The following is a 26,749-nucleotide window of genomic DNA, read 5'->3' on the forward strand; positions in this document are numbered from 1 at the left end:
AGAAAACCAGCTCTAAGACCAAGAAGAAGATGGGTGGACTAACTGGCAGAAGACGTGGAGAGAAGAGGATGGAATTGGGAATCTGTCATGGACAACAAAATCTTTTTGAATAGGCAACTTTGGAAGATGCTCATTTTCAAACACCCTACCCAGCTCGCTGGAAGGGCAAACTGATGATGATGATGATGATGATGATGATTATTATTATTATTATTATTATTATTATTATTATTATTATTATTATTATTATTATTATTATTATTATTATTATTATTGGATGGTCTCTTGGGAGGCCAGGTACAGCCCTTTTTCCTTGACACCAATGGGCGACCTGCATGCATGGGTTTGTGGTGGTGATGATGATGATAATGATGATGATGTAGTGAGAGGGTGAAACCTAGTGTCAGCACATAGCCTGCTCCTGATGGATAACACCAAGTGGAGTGCTCAAGGCTTAACGTCTCCATCTAATGGACGAATCACCATCAACAGCATCATATGCCCTCACTCCATGTGAACACTATGGAGGGGTTTGGAATTGAACCCAGGCATTTGGTACGCAATCTAGTGATTAGAACTTGTATATCTCCACCTCTCTTACTCTGCCGGCCAACATTCTAATTCCATCCACCAACGAAACTACCGTACTTGGTTTGTCATAGAAAGACAGGCAGCATGAAATAGAGCCTCCAGCAGTTGCTGCCAAGAGCATGGGATGATTTAGTTTAAAGAATCATCAGGATTTTGAGGTTTTGGTGGTCAGTAGGAGCACTGACTTGCACTTTTCTTTGTCCTATGATGCTATTTAAAATGGCACCATGAAAGAGATGTGCTGAGATGAATATATTGAGGTGTACCAGCACGATGTTAGTTCCTAGTGTGACTGACCTGCTCCGTGATGAACAAGAAGAAGATTGAGATATTGACTTAATTTCATTAATTGCTGTTGTCAATTCTACAGTCTGAGTTTCTATTCGAGAAAGGCAGTCTGCACTGGATCCTGATAAATGATCCATTTTCCTAGATACAGGTGGTTGTACACTTTGTGCACAAATACCTGAGCCTGAAGGTGAAAAGTCTGCAGTTTTATCAGCCATAGCTGATACTGTATTGATATCAATCCCGCTACTAACATTGAACATGCAATAACTAGCTCTCTTTGAATGAAAATTGTGTTTATTAAAGATTTCCAGTTCAGACAATAATTCAGTGACTTCTCTGCCTTCTGTTTATTCAAATTCCTAAATTGTAAATGACTAGCCAAGTTACAAAATCAGAAATTAACCCACTACTGTACATGGTTAAACTTCGTTGTTTTGCATGTTATCACTACAGTTTTAAATTGTGCTTCACTTTGTAAACACCATACCTTAATATTTTTGTGGCAGACTGACAGAATCTTTGTTGCTACACATACTATTTCTGCTTTCTTAGTCATTTGACCATGATTTCTTTCTGCAGTCAACTGGTTTCAAGTTTCTTACATTTCAATTCGCTTGCTGCAATCACGTTGGGAGGTCATCAGTAGAACTTGAGACAGTTGTAATACTATTCCTGAACACTCATATAACTTAACACAGTGTTTTATTTTTGTTAACATTTATGCTTGCAAGGCCCATACTTGTAGAGTGTAAAACAAAAGCTAAAGGTTTCCACCTATTCAATACTGTTTGTTGTAATCTTAAAAAAGTTACATATATTTGTTGAAACTAGTTTCGGTCTTACCAGAGACCATCATCAGTCAAAATCAAAGTTAAGGTAAGACATGAATAAAATTGAAGCAAGCATGAAATTCAATGCAAGACAAGTAAAGATGTGAAAAAACACTCATCACATTCACATATTCTGTGCAAGCTCTCAGCTTTCCTCCAGTTTGAAGAGTGCACCTCACAGAAGACCAGGTGAAACACTAAAATACCAGCACTTGCGGAATCTTCTAGAACTCAGCTCAGCTGAAACAAGTATGAACAGAATGATGTTGATGGGAAAGAATTTAAGATTGTTTTACCGTTGGAGCTGTAGTGGTACGTTCGTTCATCATCAGGCGGCTCATTCAAACCCTCATTATTGTAGAAGACTTCCTCGGGAATCGCTGAGATTTTCTTCTGAAGATGCGGAGCAAAGTTCTCTGCAAAACGTAGAGAGTTTCACCTTGTTTTCTTGACATGGTATAAGCCCAAAAGCCCATATCATGTCTACAATGTTTTATTTTTGTTATTAACTTGTATGAGATTCATCAGCACATGAGCTTGGTTACTATACTTGCTTCAGCTTATCTCAGTAATTTCTGGGGTCGCTGGAGTCACCCAGGCTCATATTTTGGTTTTGGCTGGGGGTTTAAGGCTGGATGCCCTTCCTGATGCCACATGATTTTTAATCTCAACCCAGAAACCGGGACTCAAACCTTAGTCTTCTGGCTGGGAAGCCAATAGCTAAGTTCGTAATATGATGGAAAACTATGGAACATGTAACTTGTGTAAATGAGAAGAGCAGTGCTAACAGTCAGTATCCCATCATAGAGTAATTTAAATTTTAATCTGTATGAGAGGAAAGATAACACTGAGAAATTGCCCCTCTCTCTCTCTCTCTCTCTCTCTCTCTCTCTCTCTCTCTCTCTGAACATCTAGTATGCTGCAGGAAGATTTTCAAACAACTATAAGGATAATGGAAAGAAACAAACAACTGATAAATCAAATTATAATAAAGAAAGATAGAAAAATGATTAAGAACACGTCATAGGATAACCACAACAGGTCAGCACTGGAATAGGAAGCAGCATTTTCTCCTTGTCTTCTCTGCGTGTGGCAACCATTTATTTCCTGCCATCCTCTTCATTTCTTGGTAATTCTGATATCTGATAAACTCCAGGACATTTTTGATCATCTTTTTGCGTGGTCTCCCTTTTCCTTCCATACTGGGAACATTTCATTCCAACATGTTTTTATAAAGCCGTTGTGTCTGAACTTGTGGCCAAAAAGTTTTGTTTTGTTTTCCTCCTCTGGATATTTGGTATGAGATTTCTTTGTTCCTTTACTTCATTGTTTTTTAATGTCAGACTAGTTTTTGTAAGCTGATTTCCAGTGCCTCTAAATTATTATGTTTTATTCTGTCAAGAGCCAGAAGACTAAGGTTTGAATACCGGTTGTTTCTGGGTTGAGATTAAAAATCATGTGGCATCAGGAAGGGCATCCGGCCTTAAACCCCCCAGCCAAAACCAAAATCTGAGCCTGGATGACTCCAGCGACCCCAGAAATTACTGAGATAAGCTGAAGCAAGTATAGTTTCACAACCGTATAGCAATATATTGCAAATAAATGTCTTTAGAAACTGCTTTCTGTCCACACTGAGGGAGTTGTTTACAAATAAAGTTCTTCTTTCTGTGAAAGCTCATTTTGCTATTGCAGTTCATCTGTAACCTAGTTAACAAAATTCAAAAATTTGTCAACTTGGTGCTTTGTGTATTACAATTTTGATGTTGGGTGTTCTTGTTTGTTTTGATCTGCTAACAGTAATAATTTTAGTTTTATATTTATTTACTTATTTATTCAGAGAATAAACACTTCCTCCATAAGGAGGTTGCACATGAAGACAAAGTATACTAAATACATTTATGACAATACAAAAGATTTCTCTGTATGGATAATGAACCTTTCAAGGCTTTGAGGACCACATTTTTCATCGACAATTCTGGTAGTTTGAATTTTGAGCAGAATTCTTCAAAGAACTGAGGAACTTCTCCTCTAGCACCAATCATGAGGCCTGTAACCTCGATGTTAGTCCGTATTCATGTTGGTAGAAGGGGATAGTTGGTTCGTAAATCCTTTTCTTTTCCTTGTGTAGTTCACTGGGCTGGTTGGCAAGCGATTCAAACTGAACCAAAGGATCAATAATATATCCATTTCCAGCGTCTTGCAATGACTGAGCGACAGAGCTTCATATTACATGGTGACTAGCAAGTTGCCGGGTTTCGCCATAGGGACAGTATTCCAACACATGAGGAAGGATTTCTATCTCTTTGTGGCAGTGCCGACAACGGTTATTGTCCTGGGACTTGCCTGGCACGGCTCGAGCAGCTGCGACGTTAGCAGTCATCTTTAGAGTATCACGCCAGTCACTGTAAGGTAGGCCATCATGGTGTGTTATCCAGCTGTTTGCTGAATGGTTTTCTTTGTATACACCTTTTTCCTTTTGAGGAAGCTGACACCATTTTTGGAATTCCTGATCCTGATCTCTCAGTAATTGTCTTATTTTCTTGGAATCCAAAAGACCATTCTTGGAATTTAATAAGCTCACACAAGGTGAAATGTGCAGGAGATGGCTACTTCTCAAAATGTAAGGGTTTCTATTTATTTGTAGGATAAGAAAGGTGCTAATCTGTTGCAGGACAGCTTCCCACTGTGATAAAAAAGTCCTAGACCTTTGAACTTCCAGTGTGTGTATATCATACCGTCAGGTGTGTCGGCAGGTAGCTGGAGGACTTTTTTCAGCATGCATTTTATCATTGATTTTATATTGATATTCAGCTCAAATGTTTTCAACATAGATGAGAATTTATGTAGTATTTTCACCTATTAAGTCATATGGATTTATATTCTTTCTATGGGTGATATTTTCACTATTGTTAATTTTTAAAGCTGAATTATTGTATTTCCTCATTATGATACTGTAGTTCTATATTTGTCCTCTAATGTCTACAGGACTGATGCAGTTGTGGCTCAGATAGACCTAGTGCCAACCTTATCAGTTCTTCTGGGTTTACCAATACCTCGAAGTAATCTTGGTAAGCTAATCCTGGGTCTTCTGAGTCACCTCTCTGAGGAACAGAAATTATATGCTCTATATTATAACACGAAGCAGGTGGCACGCCAGTATGAAAGTAACGTAGTAACAGCTTCACAAGGTTAGTATGTTTGATACCAAACTTAAGTTATTGAGAAATATTTATGTGTACACGCACGCATATTAATGGTGTCCCGACATAAACAGTCAACACTGCCCCACTCCAGTACTGAAAAGGAGGGGAGAGAGTAAAGGGATGGTGTTGAAGGCCACTCCAGTACTGTAAAGGACGGGAAGGGAGTGAACAGGTAGTGCTGAATACACAGTGTGTGTATTCCGGCGTTATACTGTAACATTGTAATAAGATGGCTCCTATCCTATCACAGGTGAATCGAGGACGTATTATTGGCATGTGGGAGGCTCACATGGTCCCCCAAGCAATAGCACAAGCAATACCATGCAATCTTAAGACAGTTTGGAGATGGATAGAAATATGGCAAGAACGAGGTGAAGAAGGATTGGTAGACCCAATATAACGCAGCTACAAAAGAATGAAATGTCGTATGGCTTTTAGTGCCGGGATATCCCAGGACGGGTTCGGCTCGCCAGGTGCAGGTCTTTCTATTTGACGCCCGTAGGCGACCTGTGCATTGTGATGAGGATGAAATGATGATGAAGACAACACATACACCCAGCCCCCGTGTCGTAGGAATTAACCAATTAAGGTTAAAATCCCCGACCCGGCCGGGAATCGAACCCAGGACCCTCTGAACCGAAGGCCAGTATGCTGACCGTTCAGCCAACGAGTCGGACACGCAGCTACAAAATATTCCTAACTAGTATAAAATACTTTCTGGTTGAAAACCTCCTCTACCTCTTAATACTGTAATTATCAGAGTAGGTTACTTTTTAATTTTTTTTAAAGGTTAAATTGCTATTTGTTCAGAGTGTCGACCTATAGAGTTCTTTTGCCCCTACTTGCACAATATATGAACCTGCATGTAATTGGAATTGCGGAAGTGTTGAGTGTTGAATGTGAGAAACGTTGAGGACGACACAAATACACAGTCCCCAGGCCAGGGATATAATCATTTACAATTAAAACCCCCTGACCCGGCCGGGAATCGAACCTGGGGCGGCCGGACGCGTTGCCCCGTACACCGCGGGGCCAGATGAGTAGGTAACCTAATGCTGTACTTCAATACATCCGCCACTGTGCCCATTTCGATCACAACGAAGTCTTGTAGCGGGCTGTCTGCATGCAGTCCATGCAGCAATGCGTTAAGCGAGAAGGTGAGTCATTGTGCCTTCGGCACTACCCCTTCACTCCCTTCCCCCATGTTTTGTACTGGATTGGCCTTCAACACTACCCGTTCACTCTCTCCCCTTCTTTTCAGTACTGGAGTGGGGCAGTGTTGATTGTTTATGTCGGGACACCATTAATGTGCACGTCTGTACCTTAGGTTCAAGGATATCTAATCTTATTGTAAATAGTGATGCAAACCTTTCACAGAAAATTAACAATGACTTTAAAGTCAATGGGCACGAGAAAAGGAAACAAGCAAGTTTAAATTTTTATATAAGCCACTGGCTCTACATTTATAAATGAAATTCACACTACAGGGACATGTTCTTTTTAAAAATCTTTTTGAGTATTTACATGGTGAGTGCCAAGCAAATTTGAAATTTTTCTCTGTGAATCAGAAATACATGTTTACTCTTCTGGCAATTCAGTAGCAATATCCCTCCATGCATTTAATTGAAAGAGCTGATATAGTTCTCTCTATGGATCAGTGGTAGTCAGCTTCCAGATACCAAGATTGTAGGTTCAAACCTTTCAAAGGTAGTCATATTTCTGAAGGGTGGGAAAAAAACCTTTCTACAGTCCATGCTTTACAATGCCAGCATGTAAAAGATCTCTGGTAAATATTTGTTGTTCACCAGACAAAATTATCTGCATATGAGCTAAAATGATATGTGCTTCCTCATCACTAATGAAGTCTTGTCAGAAAACATCTTAGCCATAGGTCACAAAAGGGATTTCCATCAGACCAGTTCCAGCTGGGTGTTAATCTCTGTCACATTTCCTAATAGTTAGCTGGCAAGCTTTTTTAGAAATGTGGATTCTAGTTCAAGTTCCAATTTGGCATCTGTGTCAAAATCAGTAAAGAAAAAAGTAAAGTATAGTATAATGCAGAATGGGAAAAAGATGCAACTTTTTGTGGAATGATTATGTGTCATATACATGCCTATAATTACCAAGGGTCATAGAAGATCTTGCAAGGGATGTGTACAGCTACTTTAATTGTAGTTCTAAACGTACAGGTGAACTGAAAGAACTCCAAAATTTTGTGAAAGTAAAGCCCCATAAATTACTTCACCCTAGTCAGACACACTGGCTTTCTCTACATATTGTTGTATCTAGGCTTCTCCATCATCTGTTTTGGTATTCTTTTCTCCTCAATCTCTTTATTCCTATCAATTCTCTCATTTAGGTCATTTAGGTTTTCTATTCTGATTTCCTTTCTTTTTGTTTTGTTTTGTTTTGTTTTGTTTTGTGATACCTAAAGCCATCTCTTTTCAGCTTTGACTCAGTTAATTTATAACCATTAGGATCTTCAGTCTACCAAAACTAATTTTTTTGAATAAGTTGTATAAACTGCCTGAAAAAAAGAGATTTAATTTTATTTTTGTTTCTTTTTCAGAACTGAAGAACTGAACAGTTAAAAATTTACTTTCAAACATCTGTGTTTGTCTTTCCTGTCATACTTCTGAGGTATTTCATTTCAATGGCTTGAATTCTACTCTCCTCTCCACTTGTCATTGTCCACCCGGCGAATTGTCCATATGGTTAGGTTCACTCAGCTGTGAGCTTGCACCCAGGAGATAGTGGGTTCAAACCCCACTGTCGGCAATCCTAAAGATGTGATACTGTATGGCTTTTGGGCTTATGCCGTGTCAAGAAAATAAGGTGAAATTCTTTACGTTTTGCAGAGAACTGAGCTTTGCGTCAACAGAAGAAATCTCGACTGTCCATGAGAAAGGCTTCTTTCACCTTATTTTCTTGACACAGCATAAGCCCAAAAGCCATACAGTATCATGTCTATAAGTAAGGGCCCTGAAAGCATCAATGGCAACAAAATCCTAAATATCAATCAATCACTACTGATCTGCATTTAGGGCAGTCACCCAGGTGGCAGATTCCCTATCTGTTGTTTTCCTAGCCTTTTCTTAAATGATTGCAAAGAAATTGGAAATTTATTGAACATCTCCCTTGGTAAGTTATTCTAATCTGTAACTCCCCTTCCTATAAACAAATATTTGCCCCAATTTGTCCTCTTGAATTCCAACTTTATCTTCATATTGTTTTCTGTGGTTTCCCCATTTTCATACCATGCAAATGCTGGGGCTGTACCTCAAGCCCTAGCTGCTTCCTTCTCACTCCTAGCCCTTTCCTATCCCATCATTGCCATAAGATCCGCCTGTGTCAGTGCGACGTAAAACAGCTTGTAAAAAAAGTCATTGTCCAGGTCTCAGCCACATAAATCAATATTGGTGCATAATATATTTTATACATTATATCTTTACACTTTCTTAGTACTTCTGTATTTCTGACAAGGTTTCATAATTTTTATGAAGAAATGGGTCAGATTATCCCCATATGACTGTTATGTACAGTTATTTACAAGTACAGTAATTTTAAGTTTTCACTTCGCTCAGTTTACACTCACTAACTCGGCCGGCTACACAGCCCTCAGGCGTGTCGAATTCCTGCACTCGAGCAAGGCCTCTTACAGCACAGTATCATCACAGCACAGTTCAGTCCAAAACTCAGCTCACACACTGCACTGAACTCCATGTAGCCATCTGACTTGCTCCTCACTAAAATGAGGTATATTTTAGGTTTCACCTTTTCAATACAACAATGCTTTGTTGAGCAAATTACATCACAACTTGTTTATATGTGGTACTGGTTTCGACACCATGCCTGTGTCATCATCAACAGATCGATCGATCAAAAAGTGCAAGACATAAGAATCACAAGTCAATATATACACACATAACAAGAAAAATAGGCATTTTGCTTAAAAATGGGTTTGTCCATGATAAGAGTCCACATTAAAGTTAAAACTTTTTGACCATAACATAGCACATTTGACTAAGACATTGTAAATCTTTTTAATCTTGATGTGTGGAGGAACACACATATTGATGCTAAGTCTTGACAAAGCATGGCTGCTTCCTACCAACTCCAGGCCTTTCCTATCCCATCGTCGCCATAAGATCTATCTGAGTTGGTGCAACGCAAAGCCCCTGGCAAAAAGAAAACAAAAAGTATTAAGGTGGCATGTTAAAAATCTTAAAAATAGTGGGTGCTTATTTGTCTTGTTGTGACAAGAATAAAAATTAATCACTAATGTGATATGAAGTGCAGTTTGAATACAGTTGACATTCAACAACGGCTTTAAAATCTACGTTCAGGTACTTCGTGAGGTGGCAAGATATACTTGTTGAGGTCCTTTATGTTCTAGACCAAGTTTCTCAGTTCGATGCGGAGCCGGAGTAACCTAATGAAAGTAAACAAAGCCTGTGATAACTAGGTCTAAGAAAGATGTTTAACACATTGGAGACAGCCTATTTGAATGTAACTACCCTCCAGAAATCACAGGATTTTTAAAGGGGTTTGAAATTTTTTCAATGCTAGGGTAAGCAATGATTATAACAAGTTTTGGAATATTTAGAAAGATCAGATTTTCTTCTACACAAAAATAAGCTTTAATTATCATAATAGTGCAGCAATTTTTAACCGGGCGAGTTGGCCGTGCGCGTAGAGGCGCGCGGCTGTGAGCTTGCATCTGGGAGATAGTAGGTTCGAATCCCACTATCGGCAGCCCTGAAGATGGTTTTCCGTGGTTTCCCATTTTCATACCAGGCAAATGCTGGGGCTGTACCTTAATTAAGGCCACGGCCGCTTCCTTCCAACTCCTAGGCCTTTCCTATCCCATCGTCGCCATAAGACCTATCTGTGTCGGTGCGACGTAAAGCCCCTAGCAAAAAAAAAAAAAAAAAAAAAAAGCAATTTTTAAATAAAAAGTTATGAAAATAGTTTCTACAAATGAAAAAAATCTGACGCAGAGATGGATGCCATTCGGTTAATATTTCAAAATCTGTCTAGTATTGTGGACACACCTACCGAAACACACTAATATTGATTCTAACCTAATTGGTCAATTGGCACCAGTATCCTTGTTTACAACCAGGAATTTGCTTTCCCACTGTTTGTTGTTTGACTATGGGGTTGCGTTGAGTTGCTGAGGTTGTCATCTGTACACGGGAAACACCCACATTTTTAGGAAGCGGTATAAAACAGTATTACAGAACCCACTTCAGAAAGTGGTATAAAACTACGTTACACTTCATACCAATGTGAAATTTGCTCATTATATACATTTTCTTGCCTGAAGCACCAGAATCATCATGTTTACTTATTATGTAATTGTTATCCTCATCCTCATTTTCAGAACTCGTGTCTTCCATAAGAACATCCATTATGGATTCATTGTCGAAATTTCGTACACTTGAATGAGACATGTTAAATATTCACAAGAATTACACAAACAAGCCTGCCTCTCGAACACACACTTTTCCTGTCCGCATGTACTGTATGTACTTTCCCGCTCATTTCCAGCTGAGAGTCAATGATGACACAACCCCAGGTTATGTAAGAACTGGCTGTGTTATCAATACCTTGAAAGAAGAGCTCCCAACTTATGCTCATAACTAGTACATTTTATGCTTATGGAAGCTTTCAACAGTATCCTAGTGAAGTTGCAGCTCACTGAAACGGCAGCTATTTTTTTAGCTACAGTGAAAACTTGCCCTAGATTCTCTGAGCTCCATCAGCAGCAATGAAATAGCGCGCCCGTACTTTCTACAAGCGGCGTCTCCAATGTGTTAAAGGCAAGGGAACAAAATAGAGAAACAAATAATGTGAGACACGCCTTGCTCAGAGTATTGGGGAGCTTGACGTGCAGAGAGGAACTGAACTTTGAGTTGTGTGCGGAAGCAGAGAGGGACACAGGCGGAGTAAGGGTAAAAAGGGAGGAATGAGGGAGAGGGGGAAGAGGGGTATTTAAGGCAGGGCAGAAGGATGAGGCAGTAGGGGTAAATGACGCAAATAGATGTTAATGCACGGCATGAAAGGTCAAGTGTTTAAACATGACCGGTTGAATATTGGTGTTAGACAGTGTCCAAATGATAAATAACGTCTCTGCAATGTGGCAGCCATACTTAGGCATTGTTTAACCGTAGACATCGTTTAAACACCATTTCTCATAAAAGAAAGAAAAGTTCCACCTGATCAATACTTACGGTATTTATTATAACACGTATAATAGGACCGGTTTCGACCTCTTACAAAGTCATCTTCAGCTGTTTTAGAATCTTATATTATTGCATCTTTATATTATGCCTTACTATTTAAGGCCTTACTATTTAAGGCATAATACAAAGATGCAATAATATAAGATTCTAATACAGCTGAAGATGACTTTGTAAGAGGTCGAAACGGGTCCTATTATACGTGTTATAATAAATAAGTATTGATCAGGTGGAACTTTTCTTTCTTTTATGACATTTGGTGACTATCAATACGGAACAAAATGATATTTATCAATCAAGATAAACACCATTTCTGCAATCGGCCCTATATGTTTAAGATATAATACATTAAAATTAGCCATATTCATGATTATGAGTAATGCATTAATCTAAGATGAAAGGTGACAGGATTTGTGTGTTTCACAGGTGGTTTATTGGAATTTGAGGAAGCTGTAAGGTTGCATAAAAAGTGGTTGACATCTCATTTAGCTACTGATCCTGATGAGATTATGACGCTATACACTTCTAGTCTTGAGACCATGAGCTCCAGGCTTGCTGACTCGCTGGTCACATATGACATGTTCTCAATGACAGTAGCCATCTGCATCTTGTGGCAGGTAAGTTGCTTGTTGAAGGTATATAAGGAAATGAGGGTCTCTTTTGCACTTCAGACTACATTTGAAATATGTGAAATCAAGAGCATTGCAGTTTGACTGAAATTTGGTTTCTGACTGGTGTATATCCACTTCATGGCACTTCGGTATCTTCAGGCCATCTGGTTCAGCAGCAGTTGTTGTGGCAAACCAAGACCCTAATGGGTTGTTGTAGCACAGGTATACAGGGTGATTCTAAAATATGTTTACAAACTTTGGGGATGGGTTTCTTACACCAAAACAAGAAAAAAGTTCATATGAACATATCTCTCCAAATCCCTCGTTTTTGCATTATTAATTTATTAACGAAAATTTATGTTGTGTTCAACAACTTTCCAGGTCAAACAAACAATTGCATTTATCTATGCACCCATTCATTCAAGGCTTGACTCATTGTATCCTACGTAGATGGCGATGTGTTGCGATGGAGACTTGTTTACTTTTTTTAATTTATCATTTGTGTACATGTAGTGAGTTACTGAAAGTGTACCTATTAGTTTGTCTTTAACATTTCAATTGTGTACTACAGTGAACATGTATCTTTCAACCATGGCAGGGTATTCGTTTCGTGAGCAGGCAGACATGATTTTTATGTACGAATGGTTATGGACGCGAGGCTACATGGCTGTATCACAGGTTGTTTCCAGACCAAAGACAGCTGAGTCATCCAACCTTTGCTGGTGTTTATCGCCGTGTTGCTGAGACAGGATCCGTAGCACCATAGACAGTTGATCGAGGAAGACCAAGAGTTGCTCGTATGCCTGACCGGGAAGAACACATTCTCCAGTCTGTCGAAGAAGATCCAGGTATTAGCACAAGGCAAGTAGACATGGCATGTGGTACATCTCGAAGTACAGCATGGAGGATACTGCATGAGCAGCTCCTGTACCCATATCATTTTCAATATGTGCAGGTCCTTTCACCCGCTGATCACCCACAACGGGAGAACTTTTGCCGATGGTTTCTTGCACAAACTGCCAATCCATTGTTTGTCTCTTCAGTTTTGTTTACAGATGAGGCAACATTTGGAAGATATGGAATAACAAACTTCCACAGCCAACACACATGGGCAGTTCTTAATCCTGGTGCTACAGTTCAGGCTAGACATCAGTATCAGTTTAGGATTAATGTGTGGGCTAGAATTATAGGTGACTGTCTGGTAGGTCCATATGTTCTCCCAACATGCCTTACAGGTGCTGTCTACTGGGACTTTATTCAGAACACTCTCCCAGACTTGCTAGGAGATGTGCCCTTACAAATAAGAAGAAACATGTGGTTTATCCTTGATGGGGCTGCAGCACATTTTAGTGTCACTGTTCAAGATGCACTGGCTGGTATCTAGCATGACAGATGGATAGATAGAGGAGGACCAGTTCCATGAACTGCATGTTCCCCCAACCTGAATCCTTTGGATTTTTATCTCTGGGGGCACCTTAAACAATTGGTTTGTACACCAGACAATCTGGATGAAGAAACTCTTCTTCGACTTGTGATGGAAGGTTACAAAACCATCCAGCACTACCAGGGAGTATTTGAAAGGGTGCGACAGTCATGATTCGAAGAGTGCATGCGTGTCTAGACACAAGGGGAGGACATTTCAAGCATTTTATATGATTTTGTGTGTTAAACTCTTCCTAACAGGCTGATAATGTCAATGTCAAAAACAGATTAATGTGTCACTTTAAAATGTTTTTTCATTACTGGTAATAACATTTTGAACTTTAATAAATTGGAAACAAAGGATTCTGGGACATATGTTTATATGAACGTTTTTTTTCTTGTTTTGATGTATGGAACCCATCCCCAAAGTTTGTAAAAATAATTTTGAGTCACCCTTTATATCCACTTTTATCTCCATGCTGTGCCTCTTTGCAGAAAATTAGCCTGACTGTCCTTTAAGAAAGAAATTATCAGACACTAGCTTCCTCTGTGAATAGGTGGTAGAGAGTCGGCCACTGGGTCTCAAGATTGCAGGTTCAAGCCCGGCAAAGGTAGTCCAATTTGTAAAGGATGGAAAAAAAAAGTCCTTTCAATACCCTATTTGGAGTATAAAAGATCACCTAACAAAGATTTGGATTGTATGCAGTTTACTTGAGTAAAAGAGAACGTTGAAACTGATAAGGAGCCAGCCTGAACGGTGTCAAATATGTCTAAAACACAGTAGCTGAGGTCATATTAGTATTTAAAGGTGAAGAAATAATGAATTTTATTGTGAATTGGAATGGACACAGCGGGAACATACTCAGATAAGATTCTTCTTCGTTCATAGATTTTTTGTTTTTTTTTCCGCAGGCATTAACATTTCAAGATTGTTCTTGTAAATAATTAGCAACTTGGTTACTTGTAAAGCAAATCAAATTACCTTAGCTTTAATCAACTGGCCACTATATTAGAAAATGAATTAATACAATGATTCAGAGATAATAAAATTCTTAAATAATCACTAAATTAGTTACATCATCTTCTTGCTGGCCTTTTTCCTTATTTAGTGGGGTCAGTACGTGTTGTCAAGTTGGCCCCGTTTTACGACCGGGAACCCTTCCTGATGCCAATCCTATGTGGAGAGATTTTGAATAAGGTACATGTAGAATATTATTGAAATTTCTTACTTGTGTCATAGTTCTTTTGTTTTTTGCCATAGTTTCCATCTTCTTTTTATTCTTCTTCCTCTTCATAACTTTGTCGTTGACATTTCTTTATTGATGATGTCCTGGTTGTGGAGGTCCTGATGCACTTCCTCCAGGGTTAGCAGAACACAGTTGCACTCTCTGTTTGGCAGCTGTTTGTGTTTCAACATCAGTGAAGCAGTTATGTTGTTTGTTGTTGTTGTCATTGTCACCTCATTTGTTGGGCCCAGCTGTTCTTAAGCTTTCCTCTTCTTCATATCCTGGGTAGCTGAAGGTCAAGGGCTATTTTGGCATTATATTAACAAAATATGACTTTGATCGTTTAGCTCTTTGGCTGAACGACTATTGTCCAGACCTTAGGTTCAGAGGATCTCGGGATCAATTCTTGGCTGGGTTAGGGATTTTAGCTGCATATAGTTAATTCCCATGGCTTGAAGGCTGGGTGTTGGTGTACATCTTAATTATTTCCATTCACACTACAGTCAACACACTGGATCAGTGATCTGGACAGCCAGAAACAAGATGAAACAAGACTCTGTTCCCTAATACATCTTGGAAATGTCTTCTGAAATGTTTGTTGCAGGTCATCTTCAGAGCCAGCCATTAAAGCTAAGAATAGCATCCAACTTCAAATTCTTAATAACAGTATCATTTATGAGACTGTTTCCAATCCTTTATCATCAGAATATCATTTAATCAGCTGATATATAATCCTAGGCCTTCTGAGTGACACCTCCCCTACGTCCAAAGAGAAGTCCTCACACACACCAGTTACGTATGTGATAGCTCCACAGAGAGGAAAGGCAAACCTGGTTGGTATGGACAACAACAACAACAACACACAGTAGTGAATACATTGCTCCACATGGTGTAGACATCAGGAAGGACATTATTGAAATTTATTATTGATTTTCTCCATTTTTTTTTTCCCCCCTCGTGCGTGCTGTGTTGCATGTTTCAAATTCAAATATCTATTGTAACGCGTTTCAGCAAATGGTGTGGAACTGCAGTGGGTTGTATAAGAATTTCTTGGAATGTCTAGGCACAAACAATTTATTTATTTATTTATAGTAAAGTAGTATTGTGAGAGAAAATTGAAAAATTTTGAAAATGGATTTTTAGGAAAGTAAATTAATATTATACCTTGTGTATCAGGGTTTATTGAAATTGGAATAAAAATTTTATTTTTCCCGAATTAAAAAGAGCTAACTGAGGAATGCCTTGCATTTCTTGAGGAACTCTGTGAGAATTCCAGTGATGGTGGAGGTTTCAGTGATCCAGAATTCGTGGTTCCCATTGGAAACACATCAGCAGCTCTTCAGAAGAAGGAATGGATTCTGATGCTACCAGTTCATGCCCGGGAACCGATAATCAGCGTAATGCCTGGATAGCAGCCAATCTTTGCACTTTAGAGGAACGAACCGATATTTTTGGCATCAGTTCATGCCCGGCAACCGATAATCAGCGTAATGCCTGGATACCAGCCAATCTTCGCACTTTAGAGGAATGAACCGATATTTTTGGCATCAGTTCATGCCCGGCAACTAGTAATTAGTGTAACGCCCCCACACCAGCCAATATTTGGGCTTGTAATGGTCCTGAGTGGAAAATACTAACTCAAGGAAGTACTGTTAGAGGTAGATTCAGTGTACAAAACATCATGGAGGTCAAGGGAGGACCTCCTCCATATGCAAGGAGACGTATTGGAGGGAATGAGGCTTCATTGTGGCAGAAATCATGCTGAAGCATATTCAGAAGTGCACTATTGAAGAAGCTCAAAGACAATTAGAGTCAGATTTGTGGGACGTTCCTTTGGTAGAATTGAAGCTTTTATTGCTTTAGTGTACAGTACATTAGGAGAGCCATGCAATGTTCTTCATTACATGTGAATGACATGTGGTCAAAGGAATGAAGACCTCCAGTATTTGCTGAAACCATGTCACGTGTTCAGTTAAGCTTATCAATGACAAATTTGCCTTAGCTTCTGAGCTATGGTCTCCTTTTGTTCAGAACTCTCAGCTGTGCTTTACAGCTGGTGAATACTGTACATCACAATTGATGAACAACTCGTACCATGTAAAGCACATTGTAAGTTCGTCTAATGCATGGCAAATATACCTGATAAGTTCCTTTTTTTCTTTTTTTTCTTGGTGTCACAACAGCTTGCAGACTCCCTGCTAACCAAAGGGACGTCTGTCATTGGCACCATGCAACCAAATCACTGAGAACTTCCGCACGTTTGTAAAGACACAATTGGAGAACGCTTTTCGTCAAAGATATTGGTCAGTGGCCAAGCCTCTGTAGTTCAGATGGCAGCACGCCAGTCTCTCACCGCTGGTTCCGTGGTTCAAATCCCGGTTGCTCCATGTGAGATTTGTGCTGGACAAAGCAGAGGCATCAGGTCAGATACATCCTACTACCGTATGCGACAGTGGACGGTACTACCTGCGACTGTCTGGTCGAGGGTTGGGCGGCTGTTGCCATACCTGACAAACTAAGGGAGAACCAATGGCTGTGGGCAGAGGAGTTCACCCTTAGGGGGCTTGTTGAAGCCATTGTGTAGGAAATGACACATAAATTCAACTGGAAGCTGCTGCCTTGCAGATGTGACAGGGGACTGCTAAGGGCTAAGGGAGATAACTCTGACAGAAAATCTTCTCTAACGTTAGGTCTAGCAAGTCAGTTGGAGAGTGACTGCAATCACTTTCAACACTTATACGAACCTCGGATGCAAACAAAGAACTCGGAGTAGACAACAGCACTCGCAGATTCACACCAGGTATAATGGCTTACAGCCTGATGATAGGCAAAGCCTTGCGATTGTGCAACAACCCCAGAGAAGACAACACACTCGAATAGGAACAGTCAGTGTACTGAGTTTGACTGGGAAATGTGAAGAGTTAGTGAGCATCATGGAGAGAAGGAAAATATCAATTTTAGGACTGAGTGAAATTAAATGGAAATATAAAGGGAAGAAAGAGTTGAGGAAAAACTATACCCTCTACTGGAATGGTAACAACAGAGAGATAAATGGACTAGGATTAATATTGTCTAAAGAGTTAGATGGTATTACAGAGATATAGTACATCAATGAGAGGATTATAAAGGCTACAGTTCACCTTGGGAAAGAGAAGCTGACACTGGTGCAAGTGTATGCCCCATAGACAGGTTGCGGTCAAGATGAAAAGAACAAGTTTCTCGAAGACTTAGAAGAGACCAGCAGTGAAGAGAGGGCAATCATCATCGGGGACCTCAACGCACAGTTTGGGCAGACAGGAATGGCTATGAGAAGGTGATGTGATCATATGGCTATGGGAGAAGGAATTCAGAAGGGGAACATCTCCTAGACTTCTGCATAAGAAACTGTTTGGGAGTAAAAACAGTTCGTTCAACAAAAGAGTCAGTCATAAATTTACCTGTTACAGCTGGGATGGAAAGAGCAAGACGGTCATTGACTATGTCATTACAGATAAAGAAAGAAGTAGACTTGTGACTGATGTCAAGGTGATTCCAAGTGAGAACCTCAATAGTGACCACCAGTTATTAGTAGCAGATTTGAAAGACATTATTGTACCAAAGATAACAACCAGGAAATTACCTAAGATTAAGGTGTGGGAACTACAACAGATTGGAAAAAGCACTGACTATCAGGATCGTATAAGAGGACAACTGCCTACAGAAGAAGTGGAGAGTGGTGAGGTAGAGTGGACAAGATTTAAAAACACCTTGACCGAGCTCGATAGCTGCAGTCGCTTAAGTGCGGCCAGTATCCAGTATCAGATCAAAAAATTAGATGTATGGCTTTTCAGGCGTTTGCTCTATTAACCAGCATTTCGTCTTAGGTCTGACACTAGACTCTTCAGAGTGGGATGTGTCAGACCCTACCCACTGATGCTGGGGTGTATGCAGTTGAACTTATCAGAAGCCTTTTATGAGGCACACTCTGATAACTGCATACGGGAGATAAGACTCCACAATGGAATTAATGCCTGCCTAGCAATTCCAAATGGAAATTCTAAGTTCCCATGGAGGGAATTAGATATTTTTCCACCAATAGAGCATATCAGAATCAGATCAAAAGAAAGACAAAATGCTGGTTAATAGAGCAAACGCCTGAAAAGCCATACATCTAATTTTTGATCTGATTTTGATATGCTCTATTGGTGGAAAAATATCTAGTTCCCTCCATGGGAACTTAGAATTTCCATTTCCATCAGTATCCAGTATTCAGGAGATAGTAGGTTCGAACCCCACTGTCGGCAGCCCTGAAAATGGTTTTCCGTGGTTTCCCATTTTCACACCAGGCTGTACCTTAATTAAGGCCACGGCCGCTTCCTTCCCACTCCTAGCCATTTCCTGTCCCATCGTCGCCGTAAGACCTATCTGTGTCGGTGCGACGTAAAACAACTAGCAAAAAAAAAAAACAAAAAAAAAAAACACACCTTGATAAGAGAAGCAATAGAGGTTTGCTGGAGGACAAGTCCAAGAGTAAGGGAAAAAGAGACACCCTGGTGGAAAGAAAGAGTAAGATCCTCAATAAAGGAAAGGAACATAGCACAAAAAGAATGAGATAGAGAGGAATCCAAGCCAGAATTGGTAAGAGACAAGACCTCGAGCAAGTTTACCAGGACAAGAAATTGAGAGTTAAAAGAGTAGTAGAAGAGGAGAAGATAAAATGCTGGGAGAAATTTACTCAAAAACTGAAGGAAGACAGCAGGGGCAATATGAAACTATTGTTCAGAGTGATCAAAAACAAAAGGAATTCAGTTGAAACCATCAAAGCATTTGAGGATCCTAATGGAAACCTGACCAGGAAAGAAGAGTACATCAGAGAGGTTCTGAGGAATCATTTTGATTGCCTACTGAACAGGATAGAAGCAGATCAGAGAACAAAAGAACCAGCTGTTGAAACCTGCACAGGGGAACCTCCCATTACATGGGTGGAAACAGAAGCAGCCCTTAAGAAGATGCCGCAAGGGAAATCCCCAGGAATCGATGAAGTCAGCATGGACATGATTAAAGCAAAACAGGAGTCCAGGGTTTACAGTGGCTACACAGAGTGCTCAATGCAATTTGGAAAGATGGCAAGATACCTACTGATTGGAGCAAGGGTGTCATTATCCCCCTGTTTAAGAAAGGAAATCACAAAAATGCTCCAACTACCAGGGAATAACACTCCTTTCTCATGGGCTTAAGATTCTTGAGAAAATCATAGAAAGCAGATTGTGAGTCATCTTAGAGTCACAGTTTGAAGAGGAATAGTATGGATTCAGGTCTAACAGGTCCCCAACAGACCTAATCTTCAGTGTCCGTATGTTAATGGAAAAGTATTGGGAAAAAGGCAAAGATCTGTTTATGGTTTTCCTTGACATTGAGAAGGCATATGACAGCATTGCAAGAGAGAAGATATGGGAATGCCTGAGAAAAAGGAATGTGCCAGAGGGAGTGGTGAGGAAAGTTCAGATGCTGTACGAGAACTGTACCAGCTGTGTGCGACTGGGTGACGGACATTCATCCTGGTTCAAGACCGAAAGTGGAGTCCAGCAAGGCAGTGCACTATCCCCATTACTATCACCATCATGGATGACATAATGAAGAACATCAAGAAAACCTCTGATGAACTAAATGCAATGGCCTTCGCTGATGATGTTATGATCCGGGGAAAAACTGAGAGGAGGAAGTACAGTCGAGACTCAATGAATGGAAGGTTAAGTTCCAGGAATTCAATCTCAAGATAAGCGAACTCAAAACAGTAGTGATGGCAATAAACAGAGAGGGACGACCAGCGAACATCATGCTAGGAAACCATCCACTAGAAAGCATGGAAAGCTTTACATACCTTGGCAGTGTATTATCTCGAGATACACTAGCCACAAAGGAGGTGGCAAATAGAGTGCAGAAGAGCTCTCACTTTTACTAGCAAGTATGAACACTCCTCTGTGATCCCAAAGTACCAACAAAATCAAAGCTGGTGATGTTCAATCAGTATTTCATACCAGTCTTAACCTATGGTATTGAAACCTGCACCCTCACTAAGAAAGACTCATCAAGGTTGCAGGCATGTTAGATGAAGTTCCTTAGGTCCACAATTCAAAAAACCAAACTGGACAAGTTAAAGAATGATGTGGTTAGGAAGGAAGCTGGGATTGTTACATCACTGTTAGATCGGGTCAGCATGTCCAGACTGAGGTGGTTTGGGCATGTAATGAGGATGGAGTCAACAAGGACAGCATATGTTAACTTGGAGAGACATGTGGCAGGGAAAGGGATGGTGGGAAGACCAAGAACCCACAGGATGGACATCGTAAAGATGGACATTGTAGATTGGGGAAGGACACTGGAGGACATCATTAACAACAGAACGTATCTCAATAAGACAGAATGGAAGAGGCTCACCAACAGTACCTGGGAAACTGGAAATGTAAAAATGATGACGATGAAAGCAGAGGTGGAACAATTTTTTTCCGGGTAGTCCAGTTTTCCCTGTCATCTTTCATTCCAGCAACAGTCTCCAATATCATTTCATTTCATCTCTCAGTCATTAATTATTTCCCCAAAGGAGTATGACAGGCTTTGGCAGCCAGTACATTTCCTATCCCCGCCACTAGATGAGGGCTTCATTCATTCGTTCGTTTGTTTGTTTGTTTGTTCATTCATTCTATTCCATTCCTGACGCAGTTGAAACTGGAAGCAGGCTGTGGATTTTCTTATTGGTGAATGGCCAAACTACTCTTACTGTTTTCTGGTGCAAACAAAGAAAAAATGTTTGTATCCTGAGTACCATGCACAAGCAGGTTGAAGTAGCTGACAGTGACAAAAAGTATCCAGTAACGGTGATAATTTACAGTATAGCGGATATTTGGATGTTCTTGAACACATGAGCTGCTTGTACACAACTTGGTCAGCAGCAAGACGATGACCTGTTTACGTCTTCTACAAAGTACTGGATTTCACAGCTATAAATGCCTCGATTTTATTTTGCACATTTAATTCTTTAGAAAGTTCTCAAAGATGTTTCAGTTAGAACCTCATGCATTAACTAAGAATGCCACACTGTTTGACCCACAGGCCACCAGCAATCTCCTTGCAGTGTGGAGACTACTGGTAAAAAAAATCTTTCCAGTGCTCATTCTGCTGTAACAAAACATAAGATATTTGTTCATCATGTGACAAGTCCACCTGTGGAATTCTGTATTAAGAAGGTTTATTGCAAGAAATGTGTCACTGATAAATAAATCAAGCAGTAACTGATTTGATTGTAAAAAATGTGTCATTAATAATGACAATGGAAAGAATCACCAGCAAACAGGACTGAGGATCTCAGCAGAAAAGACCAAATTCATGACAAACATCAAAGATGGACCAAAATTCCTGGAAACAGAGGTAGGATGGATAGAAAGAGTCGAGAAGTTCAAGTACCTTGGTGAGACGGTACAGGAGAATGGACTAGAAAAAGCTGCAATGCAAGATCATATTTCAAAAATGGAGAGAGCATAAGGCTTGACAAAAAACATCTAGAATAAGAAGTGCTTATCCTGGAATTCCAAATTAAAACATTACAAAACCGTGGTCAAAACAGAATGCCTGTATGCCAGTGAATGCCTGTCTATGAACTACAAGCTGGAGAAGCTAGAGGTCCTGGAAAGAAGAATCCTCAGAAAAATTATGGGAGCTGTCCCAACTGAAAGCGGATGGAAACTTCGGAGCAACAAAGAAGTTTACCAGAAGGTGGAAAGAATCTCAGATACCATGAAGAAATGGAGGCTGGCGTTTCTTGGACATCTGTACAGAATGAATGCAAACAGATATTTGATTACTGTACTTCTGGAGAAAAGAGACCACTACAGCATGGATTAAGGAAATGAAGAAGGATATGGAAAGGTTAAGCATCTTGGAAGACCAGCTGTTAGAAAGGAATACGTTTAGGAACACACTGAAGAATTTGGAAGGTCAATCAATCAATCAATCAATCAATCAATCAATCAATCAATCAATCAATCAATCAATCAATCAATCAATCAATCAATCAATCAATCAATCAATCAATCAATCAATCAATCCATCAATCAATTAATCAATCAATCAGTCAATCAATTGATATCAATAACGAGCAAAGCATGAGACTGCAACGTGCCCAAAATGCATGCATCAGGTATGCATTCGACATACAACCATACGCCCATGTATCCCCATTCTATACACAATTATCTTGGTTACGACTGAATGACAGACGTAGACTCCACGCAACTACTTTGGTGTATCAAGTGCTTTCTCCTTACCTATCCACCAGATTTCGCTACCTTAGTTCCCTGCACCTGTTCAATACCCGGTCAGGCTGTACGCTAGAAATTCCTGTGCATCGAACCGCAACCTACAACAGATCGTTCACTATCACCGCCACGAGCTGGTGGAATGAACTCCCCAATGACATCAGGGAAGCTAAATCTAAGACAAAATTTAAAATCCTTTGCCAGCGTCATCTTTTAAGCACTTCCAGTCTTTCTTGAGTGTGAATGGGATGCATGAATGAGAGTGAATATGGTTGTTTATTGCAATGTGTTCCTGTATATAATTTAGTTATACTTTACTCACCTTAGTTTAGTTAGTGATACTTTAGTTGCTTTAGTTATACTTTAGGTTGTAAAGATTTCATATGTTTAAATTTTATGTAAAATATACATTGTATATACATGAAGTGGTTAAGTGTAAGAAAGGGCCGGGAGCCCTAACTTCGCCACAATAAAGACGCTTTAATAATAATAGTAATAATAATAATAATAATAATAATAATAATAATAATAATAATAATAATAATAATAATAATAATAATCAATCAATCAATCAATCAATCAATCATTCACTACTGATCTGCTTTATGGCAGTCGCCCAGGTGGCATATTTCCCTATCTGTTGTTTTCCTAGCCTTTTCTTAAATGATTGCAAAGAAATTGGAAATTTATTGAACATCTCCCTTCGTAAGTTATTCCAATCCCACAGAAAGAACTGGGAAGACCGGAAGAGCCTGGACAGATGAACAACAGAAGAAGGCCAGCGAACGCATGAAGGAGTATTGGATGCAGAGAAAACTCCACACGAAGAGAAAGAAATGAAGTTGTAGTGTGATCCTTAGTGGTCCATTCGCTTGTTAAAAAAAAAGACAAGCAATAACTTATGTCACAAACCATTTTTCTTGATCTGAAACACAAACATTTTGTGCTATGTAGTTGTAAAGTGTTCTAAAATATTGTGTATGTTGTAAAATGTAATAAAGGAACTGAAATAACATTGAAAATATGATGAAAGCTCATAAATACTGTAAGCATGATGTTTGGGTTCTGTACAATGTGTATTGTACTTTTTCTCACTGTGATCAAAATTACCACTGTCATTATTCTAGGTACTGATAGTTGAAAATAGCTGCCATTCTAATTTTAAGAATTAGTGTTAATTCCTGCAAATCAGAAATAATTCTAATAATATCTCGGCATCATCGCCTGTCACCCGGCGGCCCCGAGTTCGATTCCTGGCTGGGTGAGGGGTTTTTAATTGTAAATGATTAATATCTCTGGCCTGGGGACTGGGTGTTTGTGTCGTCCTTAATGTTCCTTTCTTCACATTCAACACTCTACACTTCCTTCATTCCAATTACACGCAGGTTCATACCACATGGTGCAAGTAGGTGCAAAAGATCTCTATAGGTCGATGCCCCAAACAAATAGCATTAAGAAAAGAAAAAATAATAACTCTTCAACAAATGAAAACAAAAACAAATACTGGGTCACTCCTTTAAACAATATTATAACCAAGAATAATAACCTCATGGTAACTAACAATTATTTAAAACAAATCAACAACAGATACAAATTTTATGCTCCATCTTACACAAGAACATTACAATGATAATACAAACAAACACAAACATATAATGGATTAGGAAAAAATAAAACCTTTAGAAGAATTATATTAAAAGAAATTACAATTATTGATCAAAAAGATATAGTCTAAGGGAGTGAAACTGAACACAGAATGAAAATCTTAATTATGTGTAAAAGGTAAAGGAAAGAGAACTGGAACTAATAGTATGGACCTAGGTTGAAAGTAAGTTACGAGGAGGTTACATTAGTAGAAGGTATAAAGATCATTAAACAAAGAAAATACATTATTAAGTTGAATTCAGATAATATCAAAATACATAGCATTATACTGATACACACCTGAAAACAAAAGGAGCCAGAGAAAAGATCTCTACTGCAAGAAATATAAGCGTGGGTCTGAAATGAAAATTTTAAGTCAGATGGTTGTTAAACTTTAAAAAAGGAAGGACCACACAAAGACAAATTAAAAGAGAGACCTAAAATAGATAATATAGGTACTTGGCCTGTTGTTATCACGATCAAACATGATTTGGAAAGGGAAATATTCCCTTAAACCTGGAGATAGAGAGAAATATTCTCCTCTCGATCATTGCTTCTCACCTTGCAGCTAACAGGAATGACCATGGCAACTCATGAGAACAACCACCAACCATAAGGAGCAGAATTGTGACCAGTCACTATGCTAGCTCAACATTTCATTTCTATTTCATTTCTGTTTGTGCTTAGTAAGAAGCTAGGATACGTCTGAACGTAGTTTAAACATTATTGTAGTGTAGTATAGTAACTTATTAGAAATTAGAGTGCCTATTCTATAAGGTGAGTAGTTTTGTGAATTTCGAACTTTAATGGTAATTTTCTTTTCTGTTTGTGCTTGGTAATAACCTATTGTAATTAGAATACGTCTGAATGTAGTTTAAAATTATTGTAGTGTATTATAGTATCTTACTAGAAAATAGTGTGTTTATTCTATTACTGTGGTTTCTGTGGTATCTGTTGTAACTCTCTTACTAGAATTCTGTTGTTGTAATTAGGGTAGACTTAACTGCAGGTAAGAATTGTGTAATTCTTGTGTATTATTTTCTGTTTCCAGTAATTAATAGCAATTATCATCCTGTTAACATGTTGTAGGAATAAAATATTGTACAATTAAGTAGTGTTGTAGTGTAGGAGTAGCCTATATTAATTAACTTATTGTTGTGTGATCTTTGTGAACTAACCTAAACAATATTTCTTTCCTTTCATTTTTATTTTGCACAGGATAAGTTATCTTATTCTTCCTTTTCTTTTCATTATTTAGTAAGGAATGTCTAAGGAGTGCCAGTGTAGGAACTGTAGGTATGGCCAGGCATTAAGGAGCATGAAGGAGGAGTTGGAGAGCTTGAGGTTGATAATTAGTATTCTCTCAGAGGACAGGAAGGAAAGTAGGCTTCCTTCAAACAATGTACAGGATACAGTAGGTGTAATAGAGGGATGGGAAGGAAAGGGGGGAATGGTAGAAGACAGGTGGTCTAATGTTTTAAGGGGAAGGAGATTGCAGGCTAAGGGCTCCATTCAGGATCAGAATTCAGGACAGGTGTCAGTGAGAAATCGGTACGAGTCACTGCAGGTAGAACAACCGAGGGAAGATGAGGAACAGGGAACTGTTGCCGAGAAGTGTGGAAGTAGGAGAAAGGGAAGAGGTAGGAAAGGGAAATGTGGAGTAGTGGATAGGAAAAGACAGGTGGAACAGGGTCATGGGATGGAGAAAAGGGAGGAGGAAGTAGCTTCTGCAGCTGTCAGGAAAGATAGGACTGACCAGGAGGGGAGGGGATCAAATGAGGTGGGTAGGGTTGAGGCTCTGGTCATGGGGGATTCCAACTTTAGACATCAACTAAACTAAGGTTAAGTTGTAAGTAGGTTCCCACCTTCCAATACTTATCTTGATAGGTGTGCTAGGTACCAACTGATGAGCCCAGCCTAGCACACGAGGGCGAAACGCTGGCAACCAGGAATGAGTTAGCTGGAAAATTTATAATGTCCAATAACGGACCATTTATATTGGTATTATAAATTTACTCGTTCGGAACAAATATTACAGATTCCCAATGGGAATCAACATCTGTATCATCTGATGGCCAAGCAGGCATCAATTTTTAGTAGTGAGACAGAGTGTCTCATAGTGCATTGGCACTGCCAGTGGCTACAATTAGCCTACGCAGTGGCCTCCACGGTATGCACTAGCCATGCGTCTTGGTAGGTGTGCTAGGTACCAACTGATGAGCCCAGCCTAGCACACGAGGGCAAAACGCTGGCAACCAGGAATGAGTTAGCTAGAAAATTTATAATGTCCAATAACGGACCATTTATATTGGTATTATAAACGAGACTTCTCCACCAGTTGCGGTCCCTGAACTTCTCTCCTTCTTCAATGCTTTCCAAAGTATGTCCTCTCTGT

At 39.4% G+C, this 26,749-nt stretch overlaps 1 protein-coding gene across 1 annotated transcript in view; it reads left to right on the plus strand.

Annotated features, from left to right (window-relative positions):
- Positions 1–26,749, plus strand: part of PIG-G (phosphatidylinositol glycan anchor biosynthesis class G) — a 179,284-nt gene that overhangs the window by 74,364 nt on the left and 78,171 nt on the right. Inside the window, exons 8-9 of the mRNA XM_068227421.1 lie at positions 4,670–4,900; positions 11,587–11,777. Coding sequence (XP_068083522.1) covers positions 4,670–4,900; positions 11,587–11,777 — 422 coding nt within the window. The remainder of the gene's footprint in view (positions 1–4,669; positions 4,901–11,586; positions 11,778–26,749) is intronic.

The sequence above is a fragment of the Anabrus simplex genome, chromosome 4, assembly GCF_040414725.1.
Source record: "Anabrus simplex isolate iqAnaSimp1 chromosome 4, ASM4041472v1, whole genome shotgun sequence".
In the NCBI taxonomy this organism is placed as follows: domain Eukaryota; kingdom Metazoa; phylum Arthropoda; class Insecta; order Orthoptera; family Tettigoniidae; genus Anabrus; species Anabrus simplex.